At 45.4% G+C, this 19,531-nt stretch overlaps 6 protein-coding genes across 7 annotated transcripts; 1 reads left to right on the plus strand and 5 right to left on the minus strand.

Moving 5' to 3' along the window:
- Positions 1-15: 15 nt before the first annotated feature.
- On the plus strand, positions 16-4,483 carry LOC6549675 (protein ovarian tumor locus). Its single transcript, XM_015155607.2, has 9 exons — positions 16-123; positions 665-902; positions 997-1,094; positions 1,165-1,319; positions 1,380-1,775; positions 1,848-1,984; positions 2,173-2,298; positions 2,548-3,789; positions 3,865-4,483. Exons 2-9 carry the CDS (start codon positions 675-677, stop codon positions 4,039-4,041), a joined length of 2,559 nt encoding a protein of 852 aa, XP_015011093.1. The 5' UTR covers positions 16-123; positions 665-674; the 3' UTR covers positions 4,042-4,483.
- A 1,773-nt stretch (positions 4,484-6,256) lies between these two features.
- LOC6549676 (chorion protein S38) lies at positions 6,257-7,697 on the minus strand. Its single transcript, XM_001977399.3, has 2 exons — positions 7,582-7,697; positions 6,257-7,342 (listed from the first exon to the last, which is right to left on the minus strand). The coding sequence occupies exons 1-2, from the start codon at positions 7,624-7,626 to the stop codon at positions 6,479-6,481; spliced, it is 909 nt and encodes a 302-aa protein (XP_001977435.1). The 5' UTR covers positions 7,627-7,697; the 3' UTR covers positions 6,257-6,478.
- Positions 7,698-8,895: 1,198 nt separating this feature from the next.
- On the minus strand, positions 8,896-10,101 carry LOC6549677 (chorion protein S36). The gene is made up of 2 exons (XM_001977400.3): positions 10,022-10,101; positions 8,896-9,938 (listed from the first exon to the last, which is right to left on the minus strand). Exons 1-2 carry the CDS (start codon positions 10,067-10,069, stop codon positions 9,114-9,116), a joined length of 873 nt encoding a protein of 290 aa, XP_001977436.1. The 5' UTR covers positions 10,070-10,101; the 3' UTR covers positions 8,896-9,113.
- Positions 10,102-11,081: 980 nt separating this feature from the next.
- LOC6549678 (myb-like protein K) lies at positions 11,082-12,310 on the minus strand. The gene is made up of 2 exons (XM_001977401.3): positions 12,231-12,310; positions 11,082-12,167 (listed from the first exon to the last, which is right to left on the minus strand). Exons 1-2 carry the CDS (start codon positions 12,297-12,299, stop codon positions 11,250-11,252), a joined length of 987 nt encoding a protein of 328 aa, XP_001977437.1. The 5' UTR covers positions 12,300-12,310; the 3' UTR covers positions 11,082-11,249.
- A 1,089-nt stretch (positions 12,311-13,399) lies between these two features.
- LOC6549679 lies at positions 13,400-15,551 on the minus strand. Of its 2 annotated transcripts, XM_015155344.2 has the most exons (3): positions 15,193-15,551; positions 15,013-15,073; positions 13,400-13,711 (listed from the first exon to the last, which is right to left on the minus strand). In XM_015155344.2, the coding sequence occupies exons 1-3, from the start codon at positions 15,518-15,520 to the stop codon at positions 13,684-13,686; spliced, it is 417 nt and encodes a 138-aa protein (XP_015010830.1). In that variant the 5' UTR covers positions 15,521-15,551; the 3' UTR covers positions 13,400-13,683. The 2 variants fall into 2 exon arrangements, with proteins under 2 accessions (XP_015010830.1, XP_001977438.1); XM_001977402.3 differs by having other exon boundaries at positions 13,400-15,073.
- Positions 15,552-16,350: 799 nt separating this feature from the next.
- On the minus strand, positions 16,351-18,489 carry LOC6549697. Its single transcript, XM_001977403.3, has 4 exons — positions 18,401-18,489; positions 17,859-18,047; positions 17,055-17,146; positions 16,351-16,988 (listed from the first exon to the last, which is right to left on the minus strand). Exons 1-4 carry the CDS (start codon positions 18,455-18,457, stop codon positions 16,448-16,450), a joined length of 879 nt encoding a protein of 292 aa, XP_001977439.1. The 5' UTR covers positions 18,458-18,489; the 3' UTR covers positions 16,351-16,447.
- Positions 18,490-19,531: the final 1,042 nt, after the last annotated feature.

A 19,531-nucleotide genomic window follows, 5' to 3' on the forward strand; every position in this document is an offset into this window, starting at 1 on the left:
ATGCAAGATCGTGCCATTCGCCTCATTTCTTCGTGTAACGGTGCTAAGTGCGGATGCCACAGTGTTATTTTTAATTGTTAACTATTTATAAAAATAAAGAGTGTAGAGAAAACCAGAACACCGGTAATGAGTCGTTTCGATTTAAATTTACGTAATTAAAACATTTTTACTAACTTCAATTTGTCAAGCGAAATTAACGAAACAAAATTATTTAAGCCCAGCTAGAGAGTCCTAATTATTTAAACAAATATTTAATTTTTATTAGTTTCATCGCTTTTCTTTTCCTCTTTTTCGTTCGGTTGGCTTTCTACGCCGCCATCTTGAATTCGCAGGTGGCTATTGTCATCCTGCTCTAACACTTTGCTGGTATTGAGTCGGTGAAAAATGAGAATATCTATTGCAACAAATTTTGCTTCAAACTATGTAATTAAATTTATGCTTTAACCCTACTCTAATCAAGTTCCAATAAGCAATAAGACTTGGTGTTTAAATAAAGTTAGTCCTTCACATTTCTTAGTGAACCGATAGCAGGTTCGTAATGATTGTGAAGGTCAAATGGATCGAGGTCAGGGCCCTCTCGTAACTGTTAATTGTGCAATAGTTGTATTTCAATGGGAAAACAAAGAAGAATTGAATAAAATGTATGTACATTTTTCAATTCCAGCGGAGTCGCCATGGACATGCAAGTGCAGCGCCCCATTACGTCCGGCAGCCGGCAGGCCCCGGATCCGTACGATCAGTACCTGGAGAGCCGTGGACTCTACAGGAAACATACGGCCCGGGACGCCTCCAGTTTGTTCCGGGTGATCGCCGAGCAGATGTACGACACCCAGATGCTGCACTACGAGATTCGGCTGGAGTGCGTCCGCTTCATGACCCTCAAACGACGCATCTTTGAGAAGGTACGGTTCCTCTTGACGTGAATCGATAAACAATCTATACCTTTTGTGAAAAAAAAAATATATATATTTATAAATATTGGTTGTTTATTCCCAGGACATCCCTGGTGATTTCGATAGCTACATGCAGGACATGTCGAAGCCCAAGACTTATGGAACCATGACAGAACTACGCGCTATGTCCTGCTTGTATCGGTAAATAAACATTGGTTATCATATTCCTATAAACTGCAATCAATATATACGATTTCCTTACGATTTTTAGCCGCAATGTTATCCTGTATGAGCCCTACAACATGGGCACCAGCGTCATTTTTAATCGTCGCTATCCGGAAAACTTCCGTGTCTTCTTCAACAATGAGAATCACTTCGATTCGGTGTATAAAGTAAAGTATATAGAAACGGCCGCCATTTGTCAATGTAGGTAGCCTATTAGTAAATAGAATATTGCCTATTATGTATATACGTGCGCATTTCCAGCTATCGCCTTTAAGTTGCTGTACCAGAAGCTTTTCAAATTGCCAGACGTATCATTTGCTGTGGAGATCATGTTGCATCCACACTCTTTCAACTGGGATCGGTACGATGTGGTGTTCGATGACAAGGGCTATATGGTTCGCATTCAGTGCTCCGATGGACGAGTTTTTACGCTTGATCTGCCGGGGAACACCAACTGTATATTGGAAAACTATAAGCTGTGCAATTTCCATAGCACCAATGGTAATCAGAGCAATAATTCTCGAAAAGGAGCTCGGCGGGAGATTAAAAATCCAGAGGAGCGAAAGCAATCTGGCAATACTGGCCACGAACAAAACGATCAGTTGCCCATGTGTCCAAACCGATTGGAGTCCTGTGTCCGCCAGCTGCTGGATGATGGTCAGTAAAGCGAATTTCCAAAATGAAATATTTACATAATCTTACTAAACCCGCACACCTACCTTCTTTTAGGTATCACTCCGTTTCCCTACAAGGTGGCGAAATCCATGGACCCATATATGTATCGGAACATAGAATTTGATTGTTGGAACGATATGCGCAAGGAGGCCAAGCGCTATAATGTCTACATAAATGACTATAACTTTAAGGTAAACTGGGCAGAGCTTTGGATTATCGTTAGCACACACACACGCACACACACACATACACGTTTCATGTCAACCACCCATCCAAATTAACTTCCATTTTCATCTACACACTCGATACACTTAATACTTTACTTTATATGTCTAGCCTTATCCTTCCTCGTCTCGTTGCCGTGTCATTTGTTTTCCAGGTGGGCGCCAAGTGCAAGGTGGAATTGCAGTACGAAACGGAGATGCCCACGTGCCACATTCAAAGCATCTCCGAAGACAAGACGTACTGCGTCGTCTTTGTTGAGGCGATTGGCAAAAAGATAGTGGTACCCCTTTTTTTATCTGATTTTCCAGGCCCTTGCGGAGAAATGCTAAGAATTGAATTTGAATCGATTATCTTATCCAACAGCTCGTCAAATATGTTGACGATTAGTTGAATATTAGTATATTTATTTCGATCCAAGAAATTAGTACATAGATCTGCAAGGGTGAACAGCTTCGGTATCCGAAGCTACTCTTTAACTCTGTCGCTTTAATAGTGAGCTTACTAATATGAAAACTATCTGTTGGCTTAGGTTCCCTATGAGTCGCTCCATCCCCTGCCGCCCGAAGAGTACCGCCCATGGGCGTTGCCATTCCGCTATCAACGCCAGATGACTCGTTTGCCGCTGCCCAAGTTTGCTGGTAAAGCCAACAAACCTACCAAATGGAAGAAGAACAAGCTGTTCGAAATGGGCCAGTATTTTGAGCCCAGCAAGTGTGACTTGATGCCGATGCAGGGCTACATACCCGTGGATAATTGCTATCAGGAGGTGCACATTCAGGACGATGAGCAGCGCGATCAAAGAGATGCTGAACATAATGACCAGAACCCAGCAACGGAGCAGCGGGACCGTGAAGAGCCGCAGAAACAGCAGCAACAGCAGCGCACAAAGACATCCAGGGTTCAGCGGCAGAACTCGAATTCCAGCCAAACGCAGGATTCTCCAATTTCGGCTGCCCCGCCGCCCACTCAGTATATGAATTATATGCCCATTGTTCCGGGTCGTCCTGGGCAGGTTCCGCCACCATGGCCTTCTTCTCCGATGGCTCTTGCCGAGGAGTTTCAGTTTCCTATGTCTGGAACCCCGCATCAGCCGCCAACCGAAGGTTGTGTTTACATGCCATTTGGTGGTTATGGTCCACCACCGCCGGGAGCGGTTGCCTTACCGGGACCGCATCCATTTATGCCGCTTCCATCTCCACCGATAAATGTTTCCGGAGTTGGCGAGCCACGTCGTTCCATACACCTCAACGGTGAGGATTTGCCAGTGGATATGATAACTTTAAGATACTTCTACAATATGGGCGTGGATATGCATTGGCGCATGGCCCACCACACACCGCCTGATGATCTTGCGATATTTGGATACCACCAGCAGAACAACACGGACCAACAGGTGGGAAGAACTGGAGGCACAGAGGACCATTTGTCTGCCGAGTCTACACCACCACCTTCGCCAGAGGTGGTAAATGCCACGGAGCATTCACCGCTGGAGAAAACCCCATACGCCAAGCGCAATTTGAATCCGACCAAGATGCGCGTTAAACGTCCAGATCAACTGCAAGATATTAAGGATCCGCTGGGGCCGGCGTCCTATTTGCCCACTCCCACGCCTTCGCCCAGCTCAAGTGGCAGTCAGTTTAGCTTCTACACTTCTCCATCGCCGCATCATCACATGATGTCGCCGCCTAGGCTGCTCCAACCGCCGCCACCGCCACCGATATTTTTCCACAAGGCGGGACCAACTCAGTTAGCGGGAGCAGCTCAAGGACAGGTAGGAGGGATGCACATACTAACCCATTAAATAGTTCTATATGGTCTGGCCTTATCCACACTCACCCACTTTCAGAATCCCTATGCCTGGGGCATGGCAGCTCCGGTGGTGGCCCCCTATGAGGTGATCAACAACTATAACATGGAGTCGTCGGCTCAGCCACAACAACAGCAGGCAGCCCCCTTGCCGCCAGCTCCCGTACCCGTCCAATCTCAGCCTGCAGCTGTCTATGCTGCACCGCGTCATCACTGAAAAAGCGGTTGGGGTGGGGGTAAAGTAGATCACTTCTAAGAGAGAGGCCTTACAGATCGAAGGCGTTCCATTCCATTGCAATTAACGTCTTTTAAATTTAATCTCACTTTTAAAATTGTAGTTAACATTTTATAGGCCACCTGGTCGTTGGCGCTCTATCATAAACCAACCATACAGCTGCTGTACAACAATCGATTGCATAACTTAACGTAAATGTCAACCTAACTTCATTTTAAACTTGTAATTTAACGTAATTTTATGCGATTTTTTTTAAAGGTAGCCGTCACGAAATCAAAGAACCAACTATTTATATGATTTATTTAAAACCCTTCCAACTAAAACTCTATAAACTCGTATATATATTTATGTACTCGCTGTTCGGCTAGAGACTCACCTATGTAAACTGTACCATACAATTAACCATAAATAAAACAAGATTCGAGTGCAACGCAAAAGACAAAAGATGTACAAAAGACATGCAGGTGCTGCAATTACGTGGTATTTCTCGTCTTTCTTCGCGATTTCAGATAGCAAACAAAAGGTGTGGATTGGATTGCTTTGGTTCACCTCGTAACATCACATCGACGCTGATCTTCCATACGATAAGGAACTCTGATTTAATCCTTTAATTTCATTGTAAAATATCGCTTATATTTTATGTGCTGGCTTTGAAGTTACAATTGTTTGTATGAGAAAAACGAAAGTTGTTCATGTTTTAGTTCAGGAAAACGCTGTTATTTTTGATAAGCAGATAGCTTTTTAATGCATTGGTTTATATTGTAACATATTACATCAAATTAACTAAAAACAAAATTCCAACAAAAAAAAATGTACAACTAAGAACTTTAGAAATTCACTACTTTACTTTAGAGTGTAGTACATTAAAAATGAGTTCAATTATCGACTTTATCGTGCTAGAACTAGCCCATGTTAAAACCATCGATAATGCTAATGATGAGTTGAGTTAAGGAGTGCAACGCGTCCATGCTGCTTTCCATTATCCGTTTTGATGATGGCTAGTTCAAGAAATTCAGAAAATAAGTATCTAATGCTGAAAATTACAAAACAACTGGAGCAAAATAGACTGTAGTACTATTGAACTTTGCATAGAATATCACAATATCACTGTAAATGGTATCATCGAAATCGTTGTACATATAAGTATTTAAATTTGGAATTTTAGTGACGTACCTGTATGGTATGTTTACTTAGAATCGGCCAATAAGCAATATATGTCCCAGTGACAATTTCGGTTATAGGGATTTTCTGTGATACCCTGCACAAGATTTTGATTTTATATGTTATACTTGATTGTACATTTTTCGATTACATATCAGTTGTTTTAAAATAGATACTAACTTGACCAGAACAGAGCGCCATGAATGCGAAACACAATCCTATTACAAGGAAGCATAACTGACTCATTTCGCCTCTGTTGTTTTATACTACCGAAAAGTGTTCGCAAAAAAAAAAAAATTATTTGAACTTGAAACCGATTTGTTCTTGTTCGCTTTAGCAATTCTGTTTAGTTGGTTATTTTATTAACGCTCTCAATTTATTTCTGCTTACAGACTGAAATCTCTGTGCAAAGGTATCGCATTTTTATGCTGAATTTTCAAACTGCCAAATGGGCGGCACTGGCGACCTACATTGCGATTGCACCTGTCATCAACCGATCGCTTCTTTATATTACATATTATTACCGTCAAGTTTGCCGCCCGTTTGTTATTGAACATTGCGTGGAATTTGATGGGATCCCGCACAACAATGGGAAGGACAACCGATATGTGTAATGACAGCCTGCGCTGTGGATTTATTGTATTATAGGCGACACTCATTGCTGCGAATAATGTAAGTTCGTTCTCTACAAATATTAAAGCGATTCTCATCACATATATGTACTTTAGGGGCACTGATATCCGCTAATAATACAAATAGTATTTGGTACTATATCGTTGAAAAGTTAGAGACCATTTTAAAATACAGTCCAGTTAAAATAAGGAATATTTAATATTGCCTATGTTTTCACGGGGATCTCTTCATCGAATTGACTGAATCAAGTACTTTCCCAAGTCGATCTACAGATCTTCCAGATCGCTAGAGATGTGATGTAAAGGTACTTTGATTAAATATAATCCGTATTTCACCATATTTCACCTTTCTGAAGAACGAACAACAGTCAGCTTTTATATAATTTTTTCAAATTTTTTATTTGTTTGCAAAGAAACCTGAATGCCAGGCCCCCCTTAGCCGTTAAATGGGTGGGTGGGTGGTATGGGGTGTGCATGTGTGGGCGTGGGCATGGGCGTTGAACGATCAGGCTGTGTTTTGTAAAAACAACGTAAATCAGCCGGATAAGCGGATGACTGAACAGCCGCTTCAGGTAATTCCGGAGCCACAGCAGTCATCCAATCCGTAACTTCTCCGCTTTTGCCACCTAATAGGCGGGAGCAGCATAGCCATCGTGTCCGGCTGGACCGGCGCTATAGTGCTGCTGGCTTGGGCCAGGACCATAGGGACCCTCACGCTCGCCGGCGATGCTGGCGAGGGCGGACAGACCCTGGTTACCGCTCTGGAGCAGCTGGTAGCCAGCGCTGGCGGCGGCGGAATCAGCTCCCGAAGCGTAGGCGGGCAGGGCACGGCCACCGTCATGGGGTCCTGGACCATGGGGTCCAGCACCGTGTCCACCGTGTCCGTGTCCGTTGTGTCCGTGTCCATGGCCACCGTGTCCATGGCCGTGTCCGTGGGACTGGGAGCCCTGTCCGTAGCCCTGCTTGTTCTCGTTAACGAAGTACTTCTCTGCTGGGGGCTTGACCACATTGACGAACACGGGCTCCACCTTGACGCGACGTGGGTGGTGCTTGACGTAGACCTTGCGGAGAACGATTGCTGGGGGCTTGTGGAGCACCACGGGAGCGGGCTTCACCACCAATGGAGGATGGTTCACCAGCACCTTGGTGGGCGGACGCTTGACAATGATGGGTGCGGGACGATGGATGAGGATCTCTCCCTTGTTCTGCGGGTAGGTGATCGATGAGGTCAGGGTGTTGCCCTTGGTGTTCACCGGCTTGTACGGGATGTTCTGGTCCGAGCCGTAGCTGCTCTGGCCAGCCTGTGCCACGCCAGCGGCATCGGCTCCGGATTCGAGAGCACCAGCACCGGCGCCAGCACCACCGAACTCGCCACCAGCTCCGCCGGCACCGCCGGCAGCAGCTGCGGCTTCAGCACCGCCATCGGCGACTCCGTTTCCGGACTCGGGTCCATAGCCCTGGGAACTGCCGTAGTTGGCGCTCGCACAGGCCTAAAATAACAAATGAGGGAGAAATGAGGAAACGGGTTAGAATTCGCTAATCATTTGAGGTATTCAAGTGCTATAGTGAGCTGATGTTTGAGATCATATAGCTGGGAGTCTATATCAAGTAAATAAATTGGAAGTACGATTTACATGGGACAACGAAAGCAGCCAACTTGTAGAGTTCCAGAATGGAACAGTTCGTTGTCTGGGATTAATCCTAAGATTTCGAGCAGCTTAAAACTTACGATCAGGCAGGCGGCCAGCGCCCAAATGTAGGTCGATCTCGTCATCTTGACTCCCAGTTGCAGTTCCAGTTGCTCTTTGGCTTCTGGTGTGCTCCCACTTGGACTGTCTGCTGTCTTCTGCTGCCCTCCATTGGTGGCCGACTACTTTAAATATGCTCCGGACGCGTCTCCGGCTCCGGGTACGTGACATTTGGATTGATGCCAACTCCGGTGCCGGCTGTTCCGCTCCGGACCCACGCGATGCGAGCGAAACATGGCCAAATGCTGATAGATCGCACGCATCGCTGCCAGCGCATATCACGGCGTCTGTTCCACTTACGTAGAAGCCACAACCACAAAAACCCCGCTGCCCACTGCCCGGTTACCCATTGCCCATCTTACAATAACAACGAACCCATTGCGACCAAGTCGGAATCAACAGCCGGGCTGTGAATCTCCGCCGCATATCGAGGTCCGAACGTCTGCTCAGATAGCGAAAATAGTTCCGCATTGGCAGACACAAGACTCGGGAGTCGGAGTAAGAGCCAATTCGCGGTGTAAGTGGACAGGGGGAAATGATTACCCACTTAAAGTCCTTGAGTTTCACGCGGATTGCAACGATTCGATTGTCCAAATTGGGCACAGGCACGGAGAATTCCTTGCAAATATGCGATAACATAGTTTGGAGAATAACATTTTTCGAATTAAACATTAATTTGGTAGAGCCTTCAGTGTATATGTAAAAGAGCATACTTAATAGTCAGACAAAAGAAATCTCTGATTGCAACGAGAGTTCAAGATGATCTTTTGAATTTAAGAGCCTATAAACAGCTAAGATATCTGTAATTATTATGATATTAATATTGCTCTCTATAAATCTGTAATATAAATTGAATGTTTTGTATTGAAAAGCTTGGAGATGTTATTTTCATGCCAAAAAATTAAGTCTTTGTTTGAGAGAAAAGATGGTGAACAATATTAATTGCTCCATTAATGCTGGGTTCTGTATTATTTATAGCTGTTTTCTTAAGAATGAACAATTTGTAGATAAAGATGACCTTTTGATCCCATTACTTATATTTAAATGATAACTGCAGTAAAAATACCATCACAAGAGTGTGAAATTCATGATAATGATTATCATGACAATGGTTATCATACTGATAACCAATATCTTGCAAATTATCTGTCATAAAATAAGTACCATGTCGTGGATCATATCTATAAAATATTTGAAAAACTCTTGTTCATGCTTTTTATGTTCATACTTCGACCAAATTCCCTCTATTATTTATAGTTTAAGAAAACTGTTGATACTTGTAACAATTGTTTGCTTTTGTATATTTATGAAGATATACTTAATAACAGCTTCGTTGCCACTTTGTAGCCCCTTCTGGTCAAAAACTTTGGATGACAAAACGTTTACGTTTCAAGTATTTTTTCATTTATTTGCGCTCAGTAGTTGGCAAAGAAAAAAAAAACAAAAATTTAAATTAAGCCAGCTGTCGCAGCTGAGGAGCAGCCGCAGCCCGTGCCCAGGATGACCTGACCACCTAGTAGTTGGGCTGGCCGTAGGGCGCGGGGCTGTTGTACAGTGGGGCCTCGTTGCCGTAGGCATTGCCATCGGCGGAGGAGGCGCTACCGGCAGCGGAGGAAGCAGCTCCGGCGCTACCATAACCCTGGGGCTGGCTGTACTCCCTGGGCTGGCTGTACTCCCTGGGCTGGCTGTAGACGGGGGCAACCACCGGGGCCAGTGGGGCCTCGATCTTCTTGCCAGGCTTGTAGACCTTCACGTAGACGGGGTTGAGGCTCAGCGGAGTGGGCACCTTGTTGATCACCTCCTGCTGGTAGATGACCGAGGGCTTGATCTTGTAGATGACCGGATTGCCGCGCACCACAGTCGGTGGGCCGCTGTTCACATGGGCTGGCGGTGCGCCGGGCTGGTGGACAATGATTGGGGGCAGGGGCTGGGTGGCGATCACCTGGTGGTTGTTGTGGCCCGAGGGCACCAGCAGGGAGCGGAACAGATGCTGGTCAACGAACTGTGGCGACACCACCTTGATCTTGCCCTGGCGGATGTTGCTGGCCAGATTGGTCTCGGCCAGAGACTCGGCAATATCCTCGGAGTTCTTCAGCTTCTGGTAGTTGGGATCGGCGTTCAGGGCCTGGAGTTGGGCCTGGACGCGACCCAAACGGCGGGCCTCCTCCGGCGTGGGCTGGATCTCGGCCTGCGAGGCGATCTGATTGGCCGACGGCTGGTTGCCGCCCGTTGCCACATTCACGTACTCCTCGAGTCCGGCATTGGGACCGGCCAGGTACTGTCCATGGCCATGTCCGTGTCCGTGTCCGCCAGCGGGACCATAATTAGCGCTCACCAGCTAAGGGAGGAAACGAGACAGAGAGAGTTTGAGAGATTAGAGGGATGACCAATGCGAATGCCATGGATGACCTGGCTACTAACCGGCGTGGCGGCGATGGCCAAAATGCCAAACCAGAGACCGAGTTGCATGTTGCCGTTTACGTGTGGATCGTCTACTGCTCGGTGTCTGGCGATGACTCCGGCTCTTTATAGCGCCTATAATCGCTGCCCGCCATGGCCGGCTACGTGATCCATTTCCATTTCCGATTTTGCGCCGCATCTTTGTCTCGCCATCGTGCCCAGATCTGTAGACAACCAACCTCCTAAGCACCGCGGTGCACCAGCTTTCCGCCCGTCGCAATCTTCTATTTGTGGCGGTTCCCTTGGCTTGAATCATAGTTCTTCCAGCGATCGGACCCAGAGATCGACAATGCCAACGCGTCTCGTTTTGGGTGGCTTTATGGAGATGGTTACTGTTTCGGGGAGTGGCTCCTGATTTCCTCTCTGCAATGCCTTTGGGTTGAAGTTATTCTCCTTGATTTTTTCATTTTTGTCATTTGCCCATAAAATTAGGACACATACCCATGCCCTCTGCACAGTTTTGCAATCAAAGAGATTTCATCCAAATTTAAAGATTTTCTCGTAAACTGATAATATATTTCTCCTACGATATGTGAAGAGATAAATTTGTAAAAATTTCCGAGAAAATTATAACATGTAAACTAAAGAACATGGTATATAAGTTCATTTATAATCGAATTCATTCGGTGCAGTTCCAAACCATATTATTTCTTGGAATATTATTAACAATTAATAATATTAAAACATTTTACATATTTCTCTCTTTATTTTATAAACTAATTAGCATATATTTCGGTACACAAATTCTCTTACATTTATTAGTGTAATATTTTAGTTGGATCGTTTCGTCTCAATTTAAAATGCAATAATTTATCGTTAAAGCTGAAACATATTTGAAGCCTATCAACTTATTACTAAATACCAAAACAATGACAGTAAATTTTTAATTTAATTGAAACTTGTTGGGTAGTCACTGAAAATGTTTTCCTGATAAGCTCGAATGACCTTATGGTATTTTAATCCAGACACAACCATTTTTAAAGTATTTTTTATTTAGTTTATTATTATTTTGTATAATTTCCTTAATCTCAGTGTTTGTGTGATTCGTGTTGTGTGTTCGTGTTGTGTTGTGTTGTGTGGTGAGTTGCGTTGTGTGTGGATGGGTGGTGTGAGTGGCTCAGCCGCATTTATAGAACTCAATGGACTGGAGACCGCAAGTCTTTGGTTTGGCATGACGTGGATCTTACTTCTAGAGACCCCGCTTGAAGAGAAGATAGGTAAGATCTCGCGCTGGGCGACTGCCGTAGTCATTGAAGGGTGATTTGAAGTTGAGCTGGCCGCCAAAGGAGTCCATCTCCTCCTCGTGATGGGGCTGATCCTCCCCAGCTGATTTTATCGGCGAGGGATTCGATTGCTCGGCATGCAACTGATCCTCGCTAGAGTTGATGATATAACTCGGGCGCTTATAATCTTGGGGCGCATAATTCTGCGGCTTTGCGTAAGTGTTTGTGTGTCTGTGTGGTGTGTGTTGTGGGTATTGTGGGTATTGTGGTTGTGGTGGTGGTTGTGGTTGTGGTTGTTGCTGTGGTTGTGGTGCGTAGTGTTGTGCGTGCTGGTGGGCATAGTTATAGCGCTGCTGGGCGGGATGTGCCTGCTGGCTCTGCTGATGGATGAGATACTGCTGTTTCATGGCCACGGCTCGGTGGTCGAAACCCTGACGATAAGCGGGACGCGATTGCTGGGGCACAGGCGGAGGAGAAGGTGGATGAACTGCGCCGCCAGGTCGCTCGGCACCCGGTAAATACTCGTGGTGCACCTCCTCATGGACACCGTTCTGGGTCCGGTTGATCAGGTGATTGTACTCTTCGTTGATGCCGCCCACCTGCAGATGGATGGCATGTTTGAAGTCATCGCCCAGGTGCTTCAGCCAGAAGCTCTCGTCCACATCGCCGGTGGTGTAGATCCTTGTGGTCTGGCCACTCTTGGGCCTGCCCACCGCCGTGCCCGTGACGCTGGATACATCGATCACATCGTACTGCTCCCGATCGCCCTTATCGTATGGCTCAGCCCGAGCGTCCAAGCGTTTGGTGGTCTCCTCCAGCGGCGCACCCGTAGTAGTGCTCACATTGACCTCCTCCTCAGGGCCGGGCGTGGACTCACTCAGATTCTATACAAATAATGTGTGTACCATGTAGTACATGTATTTACAATGTATATGCAAGAAACCCACCGCTGCGTGAATAATGGCCTGTGTTGAGACCAACAAGAGTAGTATGGGCCAACTGCCGTCGGCTGCCATTTCGACTGAGGGCCCCGGCTCCCATGGAATCCACTTAAATACCCCCAAAACTATCTCGATTCGGGTAAAAAAAATGGCGTGCCGGGACGTGATCTATAACCAGATATGCCATATGCACTAGATGTCTCATCCACGAATCTCCAGTGATCTTGATGCGTCAGAGAAAAAAAGAGAGCCAGGGTCATTTGAATTCTTTGGCACTTGTCAATGGGTTCACAATAAATTAACGATTCTTTAGCTGATTGTAATGGGTGTATGTGCCATTAATTGGATGCTGTAAAACCTTGTTGACATGCCGAAATACAAGGTCTTCGAATTACATCGTATTCGAACCCAAGTGCATTATGCAAAATTCAGGCAATTAACTATTCATACGTATTCATACTTATTGAATCAAGGGATAAGTGAGTAGAGTTCTGCTTTACTGTTGTACATTTGAAAGAAGCCTAAATGAATATAGGAAATATATAGGACATATAGGAAATGTCATGCAAGTAAAACATTTCAATTTTATTAACAAGCAAGGGAAATTACAAGTTTTAACCTTAAAAAGTGCATGAAGTTAAACAGTTCATACAGTTACTTTATTTAAATTTATTCAGTAATCATGAATCTCGAGTTTCTTCTAGAATGTTTTGCTCTTATGGTCACGAAGCTCAGCGAGTTTTTTGTCGTTTTTGGCGGCGAGTATCTTAGTATCTTTTGGCTTTTCAATTGCATGCAATCGCAAGAATTTTGTCGCTGAATGATGAACCATTTGTTTATGCAGAACAAAAAATATTTGGCCATTGACAGATCGTGATAAATGCGCGATCTTTATATTTTTCGGCTCTTTGATGATAAGTAAGCTAAAGCCTTTAATGCATTATAGTTGCAATGTAGAAAATAGAAGAATTGTCGATATCATATTTTAGTTAAATAAATACCTAAAAAAGCGATTTCTTACCAAAAATATATGCAATTTCAAATGCTTGGGATTACGAGCTGGCTGAAATTAGTATATCTAATTCCGGGGCATACTTTTAGGGGCATCATATAGCACAACCCAAGCCCACCATGGTGCAGCATGGAACCCAAAACCATCGAATCGAGCACTGGTTATCAAGCAAACACTTTATTAGCCAGTTAATTGGGGCAACTTCTTGAAGTGCCGACAAAAGCGGAAAACGTAAACAGAAATCGGAGGTTGAAAACAGATCATCGTGGTAACTATAGTACATGTAGATACATATATACAAGCGAATTTGGGCCCGAAAGCGGATGGTGCTCCACTGGCCTACTTTCCGCTGGATTTTAAGCCGAGCTCAGCATACCGATGGGTTGGGCTGCTCTCGGGTTGGAGTTTTGGTTTTAATTTCGGTTTTTATATTGGTAAGACCTCTCTTCAGTAGCCGTAGCCCGCGTCTTCGTAGCTGCAAAGAGAAGAAAGACGAAGGCGGTGGGTGAATAAAGAAAGAAACACCACAAAGTATTTTCAGTTTAATATATTCTATTATTACTATTTTTTTGCGAACTTTTCGTAAATGATTTTCTGTGTTCTTTGGTTTTTGTGTACACTAAGTTCTAAAACTATGTATTTTATGTTGGCTAGTTTGGGCACTAGAACCAGGCCCTCAGGTAATCCGTGATGGGTGGCGCATTATAAGTGTCTATGCTGTAGCCATTTTGCGTGTGGCTATTGTAGCCATAGGTCTTGGCCGGTTGTATGGAGTAATCATTCCGTAAACTATGCTCGGTTTCTGGTGCCTGATCGAAGCCCCAGCCGCCCAGGCGGCCATCAATGAGTTTCCTGAGAAAATCTGTTGTCTGTTGCTTTTGAATGGGCTCCGGATCGACCAGACTGCCCTCTGTGGAGTAGTGATCGTAGCCAGGATGATTGTATACTATCCCGGAGATAATGCTGTCCAGCTGGGAGTCGGAAACATGCTCCACGGGATAGCCACCGCCCAGACTGGCATGAGGCGCCCCATGGGATCTTCTTGTGATCGATTCCAAGTCACCGGCAAACTGCAGCGGTGTGGAGCTGTACTCCTGCGGATCCGGCACAGAAGTGGTGGACAGCAGGCTCCTAATTTGCGAGTCGTCCACGAACTTGTAGTCCTCCTGGCGGCCCAGTGGCGAGGGAATCTGCAGAGGATAGTAACCAAATGCGGCCCTCTTGGAGGGAATCGAGTTCAGCTGCTCTGGCGGTTCCGTTTCAGCAGTATGCGCCGTGTGAGGCACCTGCTCCTCCTTGGGCAGTGGCTCTTCTGGTGGCGGTGCCGATGCTGTCATCGCTCCACAGCCCATGTGGCACTGACCGGGCCTAAAGTCCGGATTCAGGGTCTCGGGCATGAACTGGATTATTTCCGGTGCAGTCAGATCGATCTGGGATCGTTCTTGCTCCAGGAGATCGAACTCTCCCTTAATATCTCGTTTTTTTAAACGCCGTCCCAATCCCATCCAGCTCGGCTGGGTTTTCTTTGTCTTTCTCTTGGATTTGGGCGCGTCAGCTACCGACTCTGGTGACTCCACGGGGAACAGGCCAAACAGTTTAAGCTGATGCTTCTCCTGGGCAGGAGTCAAATCCTTGTGGTACAGCTTCACAAAGCGTGGCGGACGCTCCTGGATCTGTTGTTGCCGCATGAGCCGGCGGCGGAGCAGCGAACCAGGCTGGCGAAGATCCCTGCGACGACGAATGGCGTTCGGCGACTTGACCGGTGGAGCTACGTACCTGGGTTTTTGGCCGGAGCAACTCGAGCAGCCGCATGTGGACTTGTTCTTGGCCTGGCAATCTGTGGAACATATATTATGGGTTAGTATCGAACTTTTAGGAATGACTTATACAACTTGTTGAATATCAAACAATTTTAAAGAACTGTCCGCCTAAGATAACTTTCTCATCGACCCTTACCCGCTTTGTTGACTTGGATCCGGTCCACCTTGGCGTACAGCTTGGCGGGATTGTTCTTGGGCGGCGCCGGTGTCCTGGGCTGCTCCACAGTGAAGTCAAAGCTGTAGGTGATCTTGGCCTTCGTCTGGACGGGCTTCTCCACCCGATAGCCGTACTCGCCACCGACATACTTCCTCGGCTTGGGGGTATTGGGCACATTCAGCTGGTAACCCAGCTGGGTGGGGCAGGCGCAGCCTTCGCCCCTATAGACCACCTCCACGGGTGCGGTGTGGACCAGCGCTACGAGCACCAGTCCCAGAATGGGGATCATTGCTATGGAGTATCGCATCTCGGTTAGATCTGCTCGATTGTGTGCCCTGCTGGCTACTAGCCGCAGAATGTACCGTCACATTCTTTATATCATCTTGCCCAGCACGCGGACCCCAATGCTCTTGACTTTGGGCAAGGTCTTCTTCCCCAGAGACGCCGGCTTGGCCACTCTGTTTGTTTTTGTTTTCGCTGACCTTTTCAAATACTTCGCGGGTCATGTTTTCCGTTAAAAGTCATGTTCCCGACGTTCGCCGCTTTCTTCAGTGTCGAGTGTCTCGATGGGTTGAGATCCAAACGCCAAACCCAGAATTGCCACAGTGGAGCTTCGCCAATGCGCGCCGAAGGTGCACATTTTAGTTTTAATCGCATTCTGTAAACGATTTAAAATGATGCCAGCTTATAAAAATGTTGGTTGATCTATAAGCAAATATTTTCTTATACAGTATGCCCCGTTAGATGACATTCATTTAGGAGTTACGCACATTATTACTAACTATCAAAAAGTGTTAAATCTTTAGTGGATATGTTCAACTGTAATCGTGCAGGTCGTTATACAAATAAGTCAAATGGTGTGTCGTGGGAATATCTTAAAGACTTAATGATGCTGTAATACTTTTAAACTACACTTAACAGTTTATTTATAGCGGTACACTCGTATAAATATATTTCAATAAAACTTTCTTGCATAGTAAAATACTTCCACTCCAATTTTTTGCGGCCTATTGAGCCACTTATGCGACAATTAAAACAATTGAAACGTGCCTTAGTGGCTATGTTACTATCAAATAGTTAAAAGTATTAAAACATCTTTGGGAAAAACCACTTGCTGTGCATTTTGTACAAATATATTATATATTTTTTAGGACTAACTTAGGCAAACATCCATTCCCTCCTTGGCGTATATACATATTTACAAACGGAAGGATTGGAATTGGATGGGTCTCATTCAGTAGTATCCGTCCTCGGACTCTTCCCGCTTTGCCTTCCGGTACGAGGTGATCCGGCCGGGCTTGAAGCCACAGTCCACGGACACCTTGCCGGCCACTTTGCCGTAGCTGCTCTCGCTGGAATCCTTGTACCCATAACTGGAACTGGAACTGGAACTGCTGATCTTCCGGAACTTGGGGTTCTTGTACTGCTCGGTGATGTAGCCCAGCTGCTTGTAGGTTAGTTGCGGCGCCTCCTCATCATCGGAGGACTGCTCCTGCTCCTGCTCCTCCTCGGCGTACTCCTCCTCGTCCTCCTGCTTGGTCGCATAGGTGCGCTTCTTCAGCGTGATCACGTCGCTCTTCAGCTTGAATAGATTCTCCTCGGGCACGTTGGAGAACACCACCTTCTTCTCACCGTCGACGGGCTTCTGGGCAAATCCGTAGGCCAACTTGGCCTCCGGCACATTGATGGCCTTACCGGCCTGGGCGGCCAGACTCACGCTGATGGGATCCGCTGCCGGACTGTTGTCCACCGTCTTCTCTGCGGCATAATCGATTCTGGAGGAGATCGGCGGTGATTAGATTCTACAATATCGTACGTTGTTAAGGTTTCATTTCACTCACTGTCCGTAGGCGGATCCTGAGCTGGAGGAGGAGGCGTAGCTGCTGTCGGAGCTGATCTGCTGGCACGAGCAGGTGGGCTTGCACGGCGTGGTCTGTGTGGATTGATCAAATCGAGAGTTCAGTTTCGGTGCGGATATCGGTGGGTGGTGTATCTAAATGGGTTCTATCGCTCCGCATAGCTCTTGGTTTTTAGGAGCACGTACGCGGCGATATATGAGGCGGTTTGCATGCATTTGGATGACGATGCTGTGTTCCGATCATGGTGACGCAAAGTTGGGGCGATGATAATGATGGTCGATGCGGAAATCGTTACTGCAGCTGGGCGGGATGACGTTGGATGAATGCCACTGCCACTGGATGCAGATTGCAGCTGTCGAAACTAATGCTAATGTTTATGATATAGGCAACTTTATGCTAAGTTACAAATGGGCTGCGATTTGAAGCTACATCTGCTCAGTTATTGGGATTAACTCACTAAGTGTGTCATATAAAATGTAGTAACTTATTGAAGCTATGCATCCTACTATATACGAAGTGTAAAACTGAAATTGTACATGATATTTTCAAACTCTGGGTCGGCGTCACTGGTTTTGGGTATGGATGTGCATTTGGATTAGTCATGGATGATTATAGTTGATAGCGATGGCCAGAGGCGCCCCTCTTGAAGCAGTCGATCCGCTCCAGACGCTGCAACCGCTCGGCCAGACGCTGTGCCGCCAGCGTCTTGGCTTCGATGGCGCCCTCGAGCATCCGACGGCCCAAGAGGTTGTTGAAGGCGTTCATGTACTGGAAGAGCTCACGTACTTTTCCGCAGGTCTTTGGCAGTTGGGCCGGTTCGATCAGCTGTTTGCTGCACCAGCAGTTGTCCCCGATCGGCGAGAGGTTCACGTCACTGGGCTCGTAGTATCGGGGCTTTGGCCGGATCACTGTGGCTCCCTGGCAGCTCTGGCAGTAGTCCGTTCCCTTCTCGGAGCACACGCAGGCCGCCATTATCTGTAAGAATAATGGTAGTTGAGTATAGTACTTGGATTTTATCGGTTCTGTCCTTAAATATATGTCTATTACGTCCTTATCTCCAACTTCAATTATAAGCAGGCTGCATTAATTAGGAGGATCCTTTCATTTGTTTCATCCTGTTGTTATTAGAACTCTATATTCACGGAAAATTATTTTATCCTTTGTTAGCACTCTACTAAACAGTGTTCTAAATCACCATTAAACTTTTGAAATCACTGTACCAAGCAGTGTTGATCAGTTCGTAAGAAAGCTTATTCATTGTTAATCTTTTTTCTTTTTACAAATCAACACTAATCGACGTATAGATATATCTTATTTGAATTTCCTACCAGTTGAATGCAGTGCATTCCCATGACCAGTGCGAGAAGAAGCTTGCAGGCTAACATGTTGTATAGGTTCTTATCGGATCACTGTGTTCTTGGCTCGTTAAAAGTTTGGACTGACTGTGGGAGCGGTCCACACGGCTTATATAACCGTGATTAAAACCGAAAACCGAAGATCGCCGAAAGCTGTGCTCATGCATTAGTTTTCCGCAGTTGTGTTTTGCTCTCGATTTTGGCCGAGGTGAATGAAATCTTCACTCTTTCTTCCAGCTAAATGAAATCTTCTTGGGGTCACTTTCCCGCTGATCGACATTGATCGGATGACAGGGTCACTTTCAGGCATAGCCTGTTCGAATTTTGCTTTCCATTAAGTCCCCGTCTGCCCACTAAAGCTGCGATGCTACGTGCTTCGGTTTGAAAGCACCGCTTGGTATTGATAATACCCCTAAATCAACATAAAGAGACAGATGTGATGCTTTACCCACTACTCATTGGTGAATTCCAAGAACTTTGCACGATACCATGTGAGAGTGGCTAACAATGAAGTAGGTACTAGGTAGTAGAGCACTACAAACTTCTTGTACACAAAATGTTCCAGCCATTCAAGACTGGTCTTTATCAACCAGCTTAAGTACAAAGATATCAAGATAGGCACATATGTAGGTATATTTTTGATATTTCTGGTAGTGTATGTGTGCTGCAATTGGTTTTATTTTAAAATATATAAATATATAATATGAAGTAGAATGATGTGTAGAAATTTAAAAAAAAAGGAAATGTCCCAAAGCTGAAGTTCTAACCTCCATAACTCAGCTTATCGTAATCGGATTTTGAAATGGCATACCTCTAAATGTTTCTGGCGAAATGCTCTAAATATCTGCATTCAAATTTAGAAATTTATTTTTTTTTAAATTTTTTTGTAATTTTTTTGATGTAGATGTTGTAGAAATTCAAAAAAGTAAGAAATGTCCTAAGGCTGAAGTTCTAAACTCCATAACTCAACTTATCTTAATCGGATTTTTAAGTGGCATACCTCTAAATGTCTTGTTAAATATCTTGTTTCTATTTTTCAATGATTTGATCATTTACCATACTATATATTTCTACCATTAAATTTGAATGGGGAATGTGAGCTTA

The sequence above is a fragment of the Drosophila erecta genome, unplaced genomic scaffold, assembly GCF_003286155.1.
Source record: "Drosophila erecta strain 14021-0224.00,06,07 unplaced genomic scaffold, DereRS2 tig00000126-arrow-pilon, whole genome shotgun sequence".
In the NCBI taxonomy this organism is placed as follows: domain Eukaryota; kingdom Metazoa; phylum Arthropoda; class Insecta; order Diptera; family Drosophilidae; genus Drosophila; species Drosophila erecta.

Excerpts from the sequence above, each read along its gene's own strand:
- LOC6549675 (XM_015155607.2), top strand. The coding sequence starts at position 675 with ATGGACATGCAAGTGCAGCGCCCCATTACGTCCGGCAGCCGGCAGGCC. Across the intron at positions 1,776-1,847 it reads CCGCCAGCTGCTGGATGATG|GTATCACTCCGTTTCCCTAC; the intron begins GTCAGTAAAGCG and ends ACCTTCTTTTAG. Across the intron at positions 1,985-2,172 it reads TAAATGACTATAACTTTAAG|GTGGGCGCCAAGTGCAAGGT; the intron begins GTAAACTGGGCA and ends TTTGTTTTCCAG.
- LOC6549676 (XM_001977399.3), bottom strand. The coding sequence starts at position 7,626 with ATGACGAGATCGACCTACATTTGGGCGCTGGCCGCCTGCCTGATC. Across the intron at positions 7,343-7,581 it reads CGCTGGCCGCCTGCCTGATC|GCCTGTGCGAGCGCCAACTA; the intron begins GTAAGTTTTAAG and ends TTGTTATTTTAG.
- LOC6549677 (XM_001977400.3), bottom strand. The coding sequence starts at position 10,069 with ATGCAACTCGGTCTCTGGTTTGGCATTTTGGCCATCGCCGCCACGCCG. Across the intron at positions 9,939-10,021 it reads TGGCCATCGCCGCCACGCCG|CTGGTGAGCGCTAATTATGG; the intron begins GTTAGTAGCCAG and ends TTCCTCCCTTAG.
- LOC6549678 (XM_001977401.3), bottom strand. The coding sequence starts at position 12,299 with ATGGCAGCCGACGGCAGTTGGCCCATACTACTCTTGTTGGTCTCAACA. Across the intron at positions 12,168-12,230 it reads AGGCCATTATTCACGCAGCG|AATCTGAGTGAGTCCACGCC; the intron begins GTGGGTTTCTTG and ends TTATTTGTATAG.
- LOC6549679 (XM_001977402.3), bottom strand. The coding sequence starts at position 15,520 with ATGCGATACTCCATAGCAATGATCCCCATTCTGGGACTGGTGCTCGTA. Across the intron at positions 15,074-15,192 it reads GATCCAAGTCAACAAAGCGG|ATTGCCAGGCCAAGAACAAG; the intron begins GTAAGGGTCGAT and ends TATGTTCCACAG.
- LOC6549697 (XM_001977403.3), bottom strand. The coding sequence starts at position 18,457 with ATGTTAGCCTGCAAGCTTCTTCTCGCACTGGTCATGGGAATGCACTGC. Across the intron at positions 17,147-17,858 it reads TGCCAAAGACCTGCGGAAAA|ACCACGCCGTGCAAGCCCAC; the intron begins GTACGTGAGCTC and ends CAATCCACACAG. Across the intron at positions 16,989-17,054 it reads TCAGGATCCGCCTACGGACA|AATCGATTATGCCGCAGAGA; the intron begins GTGAGTGAAATG and ends GATCTCCTCCAG.